This window comes from Stenella coeruleoalba (assembly GCF_951394435.1).
Source record: "Stenella coeruleoalba genome assembly, chromosome: 5".
NCBI lineage: Eukaryota > Metazoa > Chordata > Mammalia > Artiodactyla > Delphinidae > Stenella > Stenella coeruleoalba.
Window position 1 is genome coordinate 73,228,626 of NC_137150.1, and position 15,033 is coordinate 73,243,658.

Sequence of the window (15,033 nt, forward strand, 5' to 3'; positions counted from 1 at the left end):
ATTTCTTCTGGTTCTCACTCAATCTATACCCTAAGAAGTGTCCTTAAGTTTCCTGTCCTTAGATTTTTAAGGTCTTCTTTGGACACATATCTAACTCCGTATAAAGAACAAATCAACTTTTACCTTTTGTTAGCCCCCTATAATTTCAATGGTACAGTAATTCTTTTTGTCTTAAATTAGAAATCTTGGCATTTTTTACTTCATCTGGTGAATACTTCTGTGGATACCGTATTTAGGCATTATGGATAAAGTGAGGATAAGGTCTATCAAAAAAAAGATCATATAACTAATATGTAGATACTTACAAAGAGTCATGGGAAAGAAAGCGGAACGAAGAGGAGTTTTGCTTCCGGGGTATTCAGAATGCTTCAAAAGAGTAAAAGTTGAAGCTGTAAATCTTGAGTTCACCAGTAGCAATACTATCTTTCATTGTGCTTACAGCAGATCTTCTGGAAGCTACTCATTTCCCCTAAAATTACCCTAAGCAGATACATCAGATAAAGAGGTTTTAACAAGTTTGAAGTCACAAATTCCCTAAAATATAGGCACACAGTTTTTTTCTTCTAAGCTTGTCTCTATCTGGTTAATCCAGGATTTTGGGTCACAGTTAATTTATTTTTTTGACTTACGCTTTTAAAACGATTTGCTTGATACTTGAGTTCAATGCTTATTTTAGGTTAAACTTTAGTTCATTTAACAGTGACATTTTTTCCTCCAGGATGCTGAATGGAAATTCTTATGTCCCTCGTGAGGCTGGATCTCAAAAAGATGAAAGCCTTGCTTTTTACATTGAAAATCAGTTCCGTGAACTTAAACTCAGCAAAGCCTGGCATGATGAACATTTTGTTAAGATTCAGGTCAAAGGCAGGTATGTTGAAAGATGGTAACCTTATTTTATAAGAAGTAGCTATTCTCAGGTGTGCTAATTATAGCGAAGACCTTCAAAATAAATAATGCAAGTCAAACGCTAAATGTATTAAATCCATTTAATTTGTTTCTCAGGAATGCCTTAGCTTCATTTTAACTTAATCTTTTTTTAGCAATGCTCACAACTCGGTGACCATAGTGAGTGAGAGCGGCAGCAGCAGTACAGTGTACCTGGTGGAGAATCCCGAGGGTTATGTGGCGTATAGTAAGGCTACGACAGTTACTGTGAGTAAGGCAAAACCGTGCGTGAGACATTTTTCCCTGTTGAATAGCTCAAAAACTCATTGTCTTTACTGTCCTTAGTATAAATTTACTTACAAAATGTAACTGACCTTGGGATATTTTTTGTTCTCAACCCTCCTAAGCCACAGTTAAAATAAAATCCCAAGTCCTCATCTTGGTTAGCAAGGCCCTCAGTAATTCTCCTGCTCCCCTCTTTGCTCACTCTGCTGTGGCCACTCTAACCTCTCTGCTGTTCCTCAAACCCTCAAACTCAAGCATGCTCCCACCTCACGGCCTTTATAGAAATCGCCTTTCCCGTTGCCTGGCCCACTCTTCCCTTAAATATTAGCATGGCTTCTTCCCTCACTCTGTGCACGTCTCTTCCCAGCATTACCTCCCTAGGGAAGTCTTCCTTGATTGTCTGATCAAAAATGTCCTTCCTCGAATCACTTCTCCTTATCCTGCTTTATTTTTCTTCCTAGTACTTATGGCACCTGACTTTATTTACTTGTTTCCACACTAGAATGTAAACTACATGAAGGGCTAGGGGTTGGTTTCATGTTCTGCTATGTCCCAGAGTCTTGGACAGTGCCTGACACATGGTAGTATTTACTAAATGAATTCATGTATCAGGTACCCCCTTATGTGGGGACAGATATAAATAACCGTCTCAGCTGGAGTCTAATCTTAGTTTGGTTCTTTAATGCTTGATCTTTTAAAATTTAGGCAAATATGGCCAAACTACTATAGAAATTAAAAAACAGCTAGATAGATCTATCTAGGTTTTATTAGGTTAAAAACCACATATTTATATGCTGGGGTCTATCTAAAAACTGCCTTCTGAGCCAAATGAAGTTTTAGGGTTGTTCTCTGCCTTCCTGCTTTACCTGTGCTGTATCACTTTCCCACAAGCCAGTGGTTTGGAGGCGGGTAGATTGTTCTGTTAAAGAACGTGGAGAGTTTTGGTTCACCTGTGAGCTTTCTATATTTAGATATTTGGTTGTTAATGTCAGTTTATAGCTGTATGTCTGAACTCTGATAGAGCGTAGGAGCATTATGATAACAGCTTATAAAAACATCTAAAAGTTGATCTATGCAAGTCATTTTATTATAAAACAATTTTCAGACAGATTTATTATCAGAACTTTTAGTTAATTCTTATGTCCTCAATTGTCTGGAGTTCAAGTGTGGGAACATTATGTAATTGGTACTGCCTTGGCTAGCCTACCATATTTATATTGATAGATGTCTCTTTGCTTAAGGATATCTTATTATCCTTTCTCTTCCCCCCAAATATCTGAAGCAATGTAAATTAATTGATGTAAATAATCAATGTTAATTAAAGGCATCATAAGATAATAAATGGCATGAATATAGGAGACCAGAAATCTTGACTTCACTCCTGTTAACCCTGACCAGTTTTGACTTTAGAACTCTCATATATTCTTTCCTGGCCTCAGCCTTCTTTTTTTTCTCTCTTGGTTTTCTCTCTTGGGTTTGACCTGTAAAATATTTGGTGGCAGACTCTGTCGCTATTCTGATACCGTAATGCTCATTGAATCTAATGTCTTTATTCTAGGGTAAACTGGTCCATGCTAATTTTGGCACTAAAAAAGACTTTGAGGATTTAAATATGCCTGTGAATGGATCTTTAGTGATTGTTAGAGCAGGGAAAATTACTTTTGCTGAAAAGGTGAGTATGAGTTATTAAATACATTGGTATCATAACATTCTTCAGCTAAATGGTATTGTTAATTTTCTTACATTCTGAAAACCATCTGTCTTACACTCTCATACCTGATAATATAATTTATTAAAGTACTCTACAAACCAAATAAGTTCCAGTTATCTAAAGTTATAGGATACTTCCAAAACTGGCATATCCACTTGGAGTATTTTGCAGTCGTTGTCTTTCAATAAAAATGCAATAATCAGAAATGCTTAAGTGAAAGAAGTTTAAATTGTGTCTATGTAACTGAGTTATATATAGAATATATTGTATATATAAAATTCAGTTATAACTATGTTTTCTAAAAAGGAAAATTAAAAGCCACCTACACAGGGCTTAGAATGGAAAGCCAGTGGCTGTTTTGGATGGGTTTTTATTATTTCTCTTATCTTCTGAACTCTCCTTAAGAGTTAGTTAAACTTTGTTGTGCAGCCACATTGAATTGTTTCTTTTTTACTTTTTAAATTGAGTTTAATCCACATACCATAAAATTCACTCTTTAAAGTGTATAGTTCAGTTTTTAGTATATTCACAGGTTGTGCAACAATCACCATGATCTAATTCCAGAATATTTTCATCGTCCCCTAAAAAAACTCCATACCCAGCAGCAGTCACTCCCCATTCCCTGCTCCTAGTCCCTGGCAATCACTAATCTACTCTCTGTTTCTATGGATTTGCCTCTTCTGGACATTTTACATGAAGGGACTCATACAATATTTTGCGTCTTTTGACTGGCTTCTTTTCACTTAGCATAATGTTTTCAAGGTTCATCCATGTTGTAGCATTAATCAGTACTTCATTTCTTTTTTTGGCTGAATAGAATTCTACTGTGCGGATATACCACATTTTGCTTGGCTACTTGTCAATTGATGGACATTCGGGCTGTGTCCACTTTCTGGCGTTATTAATAATGTTACAATAAACATTCATTTACGTGTTTCTATGTGAATAGATATTTCTAATTCTCTTGTGTATCTACCTAGGAGTGGGATTGCTGGGTCATATGGTAACTCTGTTTAGCTTTTTGAGTATATAATATTTTTGAAATGACAACATTTTAGAAATGGAGGAGAGGTTAGGTTAGTGGTTGCCAGGAGTTGAGGGTGGAAAGGAAGTGGGTGTGGATATCAAATGGCAATGGGAAGGATCTTTGTGGTATTAAAACTAATTGTTCAATACTTTGATTGTTTAGAACTTAATACACACAAACACAGAAATGAGTACAAGTAAAACCGGGGAAATCTGAATAATATTAGTGGATTGTATTGTATCAATGTTAATATTCAGGCTCTTAGATTATAGTTTTGCAAAGTTTGACTAATGGGAGAAACTGGGCAAAGTTTACAATGGATCTCTATTACTTCTTAAAACTGCAAATGAATCTACAATTATCTCATTAAAAATTTCAGTTAAATTTTTTAAAAAAGAGTTAAATTTTAAGGCAAGAATTTTTTTCTAAACATGTAAGCTATTTGAAACATTGGGAGTACTGGTGTAGTCTGCTGTAACCCTTTGTCTTTCAGTATAAGTTCAGTATGTATTCTTCTAATTTTGGTTGATTAGATCTTCATTTTCTGAGCTTTACCTGTTTTTCTTTAGGCTGCAAATGCTGAAAGTTTAAATGCAATCGGCGTCTTGATATACATGGACCAGACTAAATTTCCCATTGTTAATGCAGATCTTCCAGTTTTTGGACATGTGAGTTTTTATTTCTTGAGTAAATGAGTTACTGGGTTCTCCAAATTGTTGCTGGATTCCATCTACATTAATAGAAAGAGAACTGTGCCATCCTTAAATACTCTTTTTCCCTTGGAGAGTTTTCGCAGTAAGTGAGAAGATGAATTACATGACTTTGAGACCTAATTATTACTTATTGCTAAAAGTACTTTATCAGTCGTATCTTGAATTGAGAATTTGACATATGCCATATAAGAGTCACATATTATAGAACCACTCAGACTTTCAAACTTTAAGGTGCTAAACCAAACTCAGGTTATAGCCCCATACTGAATTTGAATCTTATAGGGATTTCTTGAATAAATGCCTGAGCTAATTATTCTTTTGTTTTACTAGGCTCATCTGGGAACAGGTGACCCTTACACACCTGGATTCCCTTCTTTCAATCACACTCAGTTTCCACCATCTCAGTCATCAGGATTGCCTAACATACCTGTCCAAACAATTTCCAGAGCTGGTGCAGAAAAGCTATTTCGGTAAGTTCTTATTTGAAAACTGTAATGCAGGGTCAGGTTTTATGATTAGGGAGAAATAATAATAATTTGTTGATTTGATAAAATCTTAAAACAATTGGCTATAATTTTCCACATTTTGGACATTTTGAGGATGGTTAGCTGTTAACTTGGTGTAGATAAAAATGAAATTTTTCCTCCATAAAGTGATCTTAATAATAGACATTGGATTTATAAACTCAAGGAGTCCTTGTTCAATCCACCCAGTGAATTTCTTGTGTAATATTCCCGGCATAGCTTCTGCTTAAGTACTTCCTGTGGTAAAGCATTTTGTTACCTATGGCAACCCGTCCAATTATTGGAGATCTATAAGAATTTGTATTGAGCTGAAATCGTATTCCCTGGAACACTCATTAGTTCTGGATTTTCTTTTGAAGCAACAGAATGATTCAAGTTTCCTTGTCTATAGATTGAATATCCTCAGTTCTCATGACAGTTTCCAGATGCTTTATAGTCATGATTAGTCCTTCTGGATATCTCCCTAGTGTATTAGTACCCTCTTTAGAAATAGAACTCAGTCTGATTAGAGTACATGTCATTAATTTTTATCTTGATCTGGATATATTTCCCACCTGGTATTGGCATGGGATGTCAGTCTAGTTTCAAAACTCATGTGAGCATTTATGTGCTATGTGACATAGAACAAGTCACTCTTAACCCCATTGATCATGTTTCTTTGACTTAACTGGATAGCTATAAAGTATATTCTACTTAGCAAGGTTACTGGTATCAAATGAAGAGCCATCTACATGTAAGGACTTTCAAATATCCTATATGGCTATTAATAATGCTGTTTAAGAGGTTTTTGTAATGGATGATTCTTTTTGACTAAAATCAAACTTAGAATCAGTTAATTCTTCCTACCATCTACAAGTCTTTCCTAACCTATGAAGCCAGCCCCTTATCTTCTTGTGTAGTGGGGAGTAATGATGTTTTGACATATTTATGTAAGTAAGCCGTTTTAGAGTAGTCAGTGTTTGAATAACACAGGAGGAATCAGATAGGGGAAGATATCTAACCTAACTACCAGCAGCATGAGAGTATTCTTTCTTAACTGAAATAAGAATGTATACTACCCTTGTTAGTGGAGAGTTAGGAAACAGGAGAATATATTAATGGACTTTTATGTATAAGAACTTCCTTCCGAGTCCATCTTGGAATCTATTTCAAATGTAAATTGTAGCTATGTCTCTGGCAGAAAGGCACACATCAGATGGGACAGGTAATACATTTTTTAGAAAACATTGGTTAAATTAGGAGGTAACTCATGATTTTCAAATGACCGCCTACAGATCAGAGTAAAACACAAATGTTTGGCCACTAGTGAATAATTTTGTATGTTCTGTTTATATGTCCTCTTAACCTAGAACTTTACTGGACAGTAGGAAGGACTGACTTTGTAAACTGGGGGGAGGTTAACAATAACTCAGAACTCTGATCTCTGTTTTCTACTTCTAGAAATATGGAAGGAGACTGTCCTCCTATTTGGGGATTAGACTCTTCATGTAAGCTGGTATCCTCACAGAACAAGAATGTGAAGCTCACTGTGAACAATGTGCTGAAAGAGATAAGAATTTTTAACATCTTTGGAGTTATTAAGGGCTTTGAAGAACCAGGTAAAGATCCTTGGGGGTTTTTCGTTTGTCTTGTTTTCCTTACTCTTAAGGATGTGGCCAGAGGGAGGGAGTGCAGGAAGGCTGACTTGGCTTGGTTTCTTGAAATGCTAAATCTTATCTGTCCTAAAGGAACTGTTCAGGTGTCAGTTTTAGTGGGAGGTAATAAGGCACTAGGAAATTAACTTGTCAAAAACTGACCACTATGACTAGAAAATCTCTTGTAAGTTATCAAATAGACCAGAGGTAAGCAAATTTCTTCTTAAGGGGGTAAATAATAAACATGTTGCAGGCCATACAGTCTCCACTGTAACTCTTCAACTCTGCCATTGTAGCATATAAATAGCCATGGACAATATGGGCATGCAGGCTGTAGTCTGCCAATGTATCTGAATGCCATCAAATAATAATATTTGGTAAGGAAAGCCCTTGGACTTCAGTGCTTATTAGACAACTAGCACAAATAAGTAGTCAGTGAGTAACCTTATTGGTAATGTACAAAAAAGAGTAGCAGTATGAATAAGGGAAAAGAGATCAGTATTGTCATGTGAATTTTTTAATCCCTAGAGTCCTAAGTCAGATCTGAAGGAAGGCTCTCTTACCCTTAAATACGTATACTACATTTTTACCCTTCTACTAATGTGCTTACTCTAGACTTCAATATTAGAAAACAATTTAAAAGCTGATTGTACAATTTATCTTTTTTTTTTTTTTATTAAGATCGCTATGTTATAGTAGGGGCCCAGAGGGATGCCTGGGGTCCTGGAGCTGCAAAGTCCAGTGTAGGAACAAGTCTCCTATTGAAACTTGCCCAGATACTTTCCGATATGGTCTTAAAAGGTAGAGTACAAATTTTGAGAACTTGAACATCTATGTACTGTATTTCTAAATGTTATAATATGCTTTGCTCACTTTTGCCTATACTCTTATGGTTCACTTGTGTTAGACCCTGAATTCTTAAGTACAAAGCAGGTTGCCTTTTGTTGTATCTGCCTTTGACTTTGAAACAGCTTTCTGTGCAGTGCCTTCATTGTACTGGGAATCATGAGTTTCTTTGAGATGCTGGAAAGCATTATATTGGGCCCTAAATTCTTAGTTTGACATATCCAGAATGATACGGCAAATCTAACATGGTCCCTAAGGAATCTATTTGAAAGCAAGCAGTGTCATACCTTTGCACTAATGTTCTATAGTTTTGTTATAAAACGATAATATATAACTTAAATATTTATAAATACAACATAGAATATGTATTTATATATTTGATTTATGAATATATAATATTATATAGTATATAATTTGTTTATGTAAGAAAGGCTTCCTTTCAAGCCTTTCTCCGATAGTACTTGCCATTCCTTTATACCCACCCACATGCAAACCCCCACCACATTCATGAATCTTTGCGTCATAGGGTAAGTTGCAGTGCTTAACTTTAATACAAAAGTACATTAATGCAGAAAAGTATATACCCAGGGGAGGGGGAGGGATGGAGGGTAGTGGCACATAAAACCCCCAAAGGAGCTGTCATTAATGTAATTTTTCTGAAGACCCACTCTTTTCCTAAACTTAAATTTGTGAGTTTTAATTTTATTTCAAACAGTTGTTTTTAAAGTAATCTAGTGTTTTAAGTGACTTACCGCTAGGCAAATTGTTTTCAAAGAAGATACTTTGGCTGTGATTTCAAATATCTCTTGGTCTGGAAGTTATAAGGGACTCAAAGAATGGAGGGTAAAAGAGTGAGGTCTAGGAAGCTGGTCCCTACTATGTACTTAAGATCTTATTTTCAAATGATCTCCTATCCTGTTCTTTGCTATATTACTTTAACATTTTATTTCTATTTCTTTTTTTGGTTCTTTCACCTGGGGCCTCAAAAGGAAAAGAAATATTTCTGAATCTGCAGGCTTGAATTAGAAGTTTCTGATTTCATCTTAAGTCAGTTACCTACCTATAACCTTTACCAAGACAAAACTAACTTTCTGTTGTCTTTTAGGTCAGTTTAAACCCAGCAGGAGCATTGTCTTTGCCAGCTGGAGTGGTGGAGACTTTGGAGCTATTGGTGCCACTGAATGGCTAGAGGTATTATCTATATATCATCCATACCCAGAATGGGCACTCGAACTTGTATTGGCTTAAGCTGTCCTCCAGAAACCATGCTCTTTTAAATGTGATTATATCACTTTTACCTTTGTATATTTAGTTTCAATAGAATCCAAACTTAAACAGAAATCCCTAATAATAGCTACTGTCTGTGATAATTAAGTTAATACATATTAGTACATTTGTATTTTTCCTTCTCTTCTAGGGATACCTTGCCTCCTTGCATTTAAAGGCTTTCACTTACATTAACCTGGATAAAGCTGTTCTTGGTAAGTATCCTTTCATTAGCTGTTTATAAACTACTTACAGAATAGTAGAAGAAAGCTTTCTAAAGCAGCACTTGTTATTTTTTACAATTTACATTGGATATAACCAGATCAAAAGATTAACTTAGTTTCCTTTTTTTTTTTTTTTTGCGGTACGCGGGCCTCTTACTGTTGTGGCCTCTCCCGTTTCGGAGCACAGGCTCCGGACGCGCAGGCTCAGCGGCCATGGCTCATGGGCCCAGCCGCTCCGCGGTATGTGGGATCTTCCTGGACTGGGGCACAAACCCGTGTCCCCTGCATCGACAGGCGGACTCAACCACTGTGCCACCTGGGAAGCCCTAGCTTCCTTTTAAATAGTGGATTAAGTTATAGAATGGGTACAGACTGCCTTGTCTGGAGCAATGGTCTTAATGTGGTCCCAGATCAGCAGCATCAGGATCACCTGGGAGCTGTTAGAAATGCAAAATTTCAGGCCCTACTCCAGACCTTTTGAATCAGAATCTGGAGCATAGTGTCCAGCAAACTGTGTTCTAACAAGTGCTTTAGGTGATTCAGTTGCACTAAAGTTTGAGAACCACTAGTTCTAGTTTGGACTAGTTTGGACCAGAAGGAACTAAACCATATCAATAGAATGGTATTATTTCTAGAGACTAATTCACAACTTGCTAGATTGTGGCATCATGGATAGAAATACAAGGTAATCAAACTTCTGAAAGAGTTCGGTGTTATTTAACGTACAGATGTAGCTAGTGGATGAACTGGAGAGTAATGAAATGTCTACTTTGGGAATAAAAAGGCGTTATAATTAAACTGAAATTTATTAGGTTAGTCATTATTGCCATTTTACCTTTGCAGCAGAATGTACTGAATACAGCAAGCTTACTGTAGCTAATAGATGCCTACCCTAACGTGGGTGAACCAAAAAGATACCAGAAAAACAAGTCATTAACATTAAATATGCAAACTCAAGGAGTAAGAGCTTCAGTTGAGTGAAATTAGGGTTATCAGTCACGAAAGAGCTTGACCCAACCATTTTTTTTATCTACTTCATTAAGAGGATAGTTGTTGTATATGCCACTGATCTAGGTTATTGTCTTCCTGTTTGCCAAGTAGTTTTATAGAAGTAGCACTGTGCAAATTGCTTGACTAAAGAAAGAGCAATGTTAAAATAATCTCTTTGCAGGTACCAGCAAGTTCAAAGTTTCTTCCAGCCCACTGTTGTATTCGCTTATTGAGAAGACGATGCAAGATGTGAGTGTATACCTACTTATGAAAGTGTAATATAAATTAGACAAAAAATTAAGTTGAAAAACATTGATATTTAAACTGTAGGTGCCCACAGAGGTTATCTATAGAGTCAGAATGTTAAGGAAGGTTTAAATGAACTTGAACCATACCTGAGACTTAAATAAGAAGGCCAGATGAGATAGTCATTGAATAAAAACAGACATGTGAATGAGTGAGGAACAAAGTTTCCCTGATGGGATTAGAGACAATATATTGGAGTGACTGAAGTTGGAGAGAAATAAGGGTCAGGGAACTTGACCTTGATCCCATGGGAAACTAGGGATTGCTATAGGGTCTCCAACAGGGCAGTAATGTGCTTGCAGGTTAGGCTGGCAGTAGTATAAAATGTGCTGGAAGGAAGAAACCAGAAAGAAGAGAGGCAGATCATAAAGACTAGAGAGGGCTTTTAAAACTGTGGGGAAGTCACCTTTAAAATGTTAAGAAGGAAAACTTTTTTTTTCTCACCATAACTAGAGGAACTAACAGCACGAGCCTAGTAGAAGTAACTTCAGAAATTTGGGATTGTTTTAACTGTCTTAAATTTTTTTCAAGAAGATATAATAAAAAATTTAATATTTTTAATAAATGTTTATAGAGAAAAATGTTAGTGACTAGCCTGAATGAATAAGTCCAGAAAGGTTCACTGTAATGATAAAATAATGTCTTATTTTACAGGTGAAACATCCAGTTACTGGGCTCTCTCTATATCGGGATAGCAACTGGATCAACAAAGTGTAAGTTGAGATAAGGGAATGAATAGCTAATAGAAAAGCAGAGTCACTCAGTAAGTAGCACCTACTGTGTTAGGTAGAGGTTTAAACATAACCTTGCAGTGAGTTAAAATTTACTTGGGGGTGGGGTAGGGTTGCATGTAGCACAGTCTTTTTCTTTAGATAACTTTCTAAAAACACATTCCTGCTTTTCTTGCAGCGAGAAACTTTCTTTTGATAATGCTGCTTTCCCTTTCCTTGCATATTCTGGAATCCCAGCAGTCTCTTTCTGTTTTTGTGAGGTAAGTCTGAAGAACGCTACAGCATTATATCTTAGATCTTCTTTCGTCAGTTTTGAGGCCAAGTTTCCTAGAGTGCTTAGTATGTTTTGAGAAGTTAGATACGTGCAGTTATCGTAATGTCCCTTATTATCAGTCTTAAGACAGAATTTTAATCTCAGCTTAGTTAGCATTTGAGTTTATTTGCTAAACTTCTTCAGTTATGCATGATGAGCTTTTTTGTTTTTGTTTTTGTTTTTGTTTTGCAGTTGTGGCCTCTCCCATTGCGGAGCACAGGCTCCGGACGCGCAGGCTCAGGGGCCATGGCTCATGGGCCTAGCCTCTCCACGGCACGTGGGATCTTCCCGGACCGGGGCACGAACCCGTGTCCCCTGCATCGGCAGGCGGGCTCTCAACCACTGCGCCACCAGGGAAGCCCCATGATGAGTTTTAATAATAAGGCCGTCTATTGAACAGTGCAGTATAGAATATTTCCTTCAAACAAAGTTCTACAGGATAATACTGTTCTTGATGCCTGTTGAAATATGGTTGTAGATGTTCATCCTGAAATGTTAGTCTCTTAAGCAGGGATTATAGATAAAAGCAGAAAAACCAAACAGAGGTAAGATTTTTAAGAGACAGAACTTTGAACTGACCAAGTTGGAAAACAAAATTGACTTGGTACAAGAGCCAGTTAGAAGGCACTAAAACCCAGGCAGAGTAAAAAGCATGATGAAGGCTTCTGTGCTGAAGGCTAGAGTTGGAAAACCAGCTCCGTAGCAGGCTCTTCGGAGGTGTGAAGAGATCCCAGAGTTAGTCTAAGGGGTCAGGGTGGAAGCTGTTGACTTTGGCATCAAATTGATGATGCAGTAGAGGCCAGGTCCTTAATAGACTTCTTACCACTGGGTGTTTTAGCCTGGAACTAGGACGGAAAGGTGTGAAGTGAGGGAGTGATGAAAGATCTGGATTTGGAGATTAACATAGCTGGAATTCCCCTGACTTTCTGCTAGAGCAACAGTATGAATGGTATTGAAATATCTGGTCATTATGTACTTTAGGAAGAACTGAGTGTCAGGTCCTAGGGTTGAGGAAACTTACGGATGATTTCTGTTGACCTTCAGAAGTCATGTTTTTTTAAAAAACTTCTTAATGATTCCTAGCAGTGCTGGTTCAGAGGTATAGGTAATACAGATATATACAGTCTGAAAGTAAAGAATTGAGGTCAAACCAAAGGTTTGGCAATGAGTATCACCGGGGACAGTGGTAGGGAATACAGTTGAAGAAATAGCTACTAGGGGCTTCCCTGGTGGCGCAGTGGTTGAGAGTCCGCCTGCCGGTGCAGGGGACACGGGTTCGTGCCCCAGTCCGGGAAGATCGCACGTGCCGCGGAGCGGCTGGGCCCGTGACCCATGGCCGCTGAGCCTGCACGTCCGGAGCCTGTGCTCTGCAATGGGAGAGGCCACAACAGTGAGAGGCCTGCGTACCGCAAAAAAAAAAAAAAAAGAGCTACTAAAGTTGTCCAGTGAAAGTGGAGAGGAGTTCTTGTGAGCATCAAACGGTCTTGTTAGAAAGGTAACATGTATGAATGGATAAATGCTGCATGAAGAAGGAGGTAAATTTTTGTCTAAAAGTAACACTTTATATTGAAAGTACATTTCACGTGTGCTCTCCTCTTTCCTCATTAATATGGGCCAAACTTCCCAGAGAGAAGGGAATAAGGATATAGCCTCAAGGAATTTGGCTAGAAATCTGTTTAGGGTCTGTGATGTGATAGAACAGGGATTCTGTGGAACCTAGAAGAAACTAATCATTCCAGGAGTAGGCTAGGTTCAGAGGAGCTAGCAAAAGCCGTATCTTCTTAAAGTAGTGGATATGAGACAAAGTTGGAGTAGGAATATATTAGAAGCAAAGGAAGAATTACAGTTCCTATTACTTTGATGGGGAAACTAGAACGTGAGGTTCCTAGTCTTACAACCCACCTGAGTACATTAACCTACCTTTGTCTTCCAGGACACAGATTACCCTTATTTGGGTACTCCCATGGATACCTATGAGGTACTGAATCAGAATGTTCCTCAGTTGAACAAAATGGCACGTGCAGCAGCAGAAGTAGCCGGTCTGCTTGTGATTAAACTTACCCATGATGTTGAATTGAACCTGAACTATGAGATGTATAATGACAAAATACTTTGGTTTGTGAGAGAAATGAACCAGTTCAGAGCAGACATAAAGGTGAGCACTAACTAAAATCAGGTTCTTACTGCCGAAGTATCAAGCAGTTTGAAGAATAATGTTTAGCTGTTCCTGGGCAGCACGATTGGTAGCCAAAGTATGTTTTAAAGTGAACTGAAGTATAATTTTGCTTAGAATCCATAACTCATTTGAAAGGGAAGTTGGGAGGATGAAGGTTATAGATATAGGATAGACCACAGCAAGTCTTTCAGAATCTAAAATGGTGTTAAGCTTTCTCTCATTCATGTATTCCAAGCAACCCATAAAGAAGTTGGGCCTAGAGAATATAAAGATCTCAACTATGGCTCTGAACCTATGAGTTTGGGCCACATGTGCCTTGCAGAGATGACATGGATGGAGAGAGAACATAGCCAGTGGTTCAAGTGTTATTTAGTGTTGATCCTTTGTGTCTAATATTCAAACATTTGATAAAACCAAATTAATTAATAAGTGGCTTTTATGGTACTAGAAGTCAATTTAACAGATCCCTTAAATGAAGTAAATCATTGATAACCGAATCCTAATTATTAGGATTGGCTTACTTGAAACTAATTGTAACTGATCAGAAACTGGGACTTACCAGATGGAAATAACTAGATTTTGAAGTTCACTGAACCAAAATGTTTGAAGTTTGCCACCAAAGGGAAATTGAACCGGAAAGAATATACTACACAGGATTATATACTTTTACTAAGTACATTATGTTACATTTCTTGATGAGGATGGTTTTCTTATGAGACTAAGAATGGATAACTGTACTATCTGCTGAGCTGAAATATGAGTGTGTTACGAGTTTATAAAGCTTGGAACCTCCTGTACAAGATGGTTAAGTCTAGCTTTTGCTGGCTTGAGCTTGTCTGTGAGTCTCACCCCCTTCTATCAGAATCATTTCAGTTAGTACACCTAAATTTAGAAAGGTATATAGAATAACATCCTTAGAAATATAACGTCTAATAAATAGTGAGTTTAATGTCTTTCTGCTTCAGGAGATGGGTCTGAATCTACAGTGGTTGTATTCTGCTCGTGGAGACTTCTTCCGTGCTACGTCTAGACTAACAACAGATTATAAGAATGCTGAGAGGACAAACAGATTTGTCATGAGGGAGATCAATGACCGTATCATGAAAGTACGTAAACCCTTAGAAAAGGAGGAATTCAAGTATGTGCATTTTTAATTGGTAAATCTTGTGTTTCTAAAAAGTAGAGTAATAATTCCAGGAGCCTAAAATCCTTTGCTGCTTTAGAATTCAGCACAAATTTTAACTTTTACTTATTAGCAAGGTATAAAGCCAACATATCTAAACTGGAAATACAAAAGACATTTGACGTCGTATTAACTTTTTTAGGCTTTAAAAACATTTTAAAGAAGGGATCATTAATGGTTTTTAGCTGTCATTTTCTCTGTATTTCTGTTTAATTTAGC

At 37.2% G+C, this 15,033-nt stretch overlaps 1 protein-coding gene and 1 long non-coding RNA gene across 7 annotated transcripts in view; one reads left to right on the top strand and one right to left on the bottom strand.

Annotated features, from left to right (window-relative positions):
- TFRC (transferrin receptor) overlaps nt 1-15,033 on the top strand; it is a 58,849-nt gene that overhangs the window by 42,223 nt on the left and 1,593 nt on the right. For all 3 annotated transcript variants that reach the window (XM_079921849.1, XM_079921848.1, XM_079921850.1), the window contains 14 exons: nt 719-868; nt 1,041-1,152; nt 2,729-2,842; nt 4,478-4,576; nt 4,952-5,091; nt 6,586-6,743; nt 7,461-7,580; nt 8,731-8,816; nt 9,043-9,106; nt 10,287-10,354; nt 11,066-11,124; nt 11,321-11,402; nt 13,389-13,610; nt 14,597-14,737. In XM_079921849.1, coding sequence (XP_079777975.1) covers nt 719-868; nt 1,041-1,152; nt 2,729-2,842; nt 4,478-4,576; nt 4,952-5,091; nt 6,586-6,743; nt 7,461-7,580; nt 8,731-8,816; nt 9,043-9,106; nt 10,287-10,354; nt 11,066-11,124; nt 11,321-11,402; nt 13,389-13,610; nt 14,597-14,737 — 1,615 coding nt within the window. The remainder of the gene's footprint in view (nt 1-718; nt 869-1,040; nt 1,153-2,728; nt 2,843-4,477; nt 4,577-4,951; nt 5,092-6,585; nt 6,744-7,460; nt 7,581-8,730; nt 8,817-9,042; nt 9,107-10,286; nt 10,355-11,065; nt 11,125-11,320; nt 11,403-13,388; nt 13,611-14,596; nt 14,738-15,033) is intronic.
- Nucleotides 1-15,033, bottom strand: part of LOC307186577 — a 44,163-nt gene that overhangs the window by 1,808 nt on the left and 27,322 nt on the right. For all 4 annotated transcript variants that reach the window (XR_013828410.1, XR_013828411.1, XR_013828412.1 and 1 more), the window contains one exon: nt 306-480. This is a non-coding gene — a long non-coding RNA (uncharacterized lncRNA). The remainder of the gene's footprint in view (nt 1-305; nt 481-15,033) is intronic.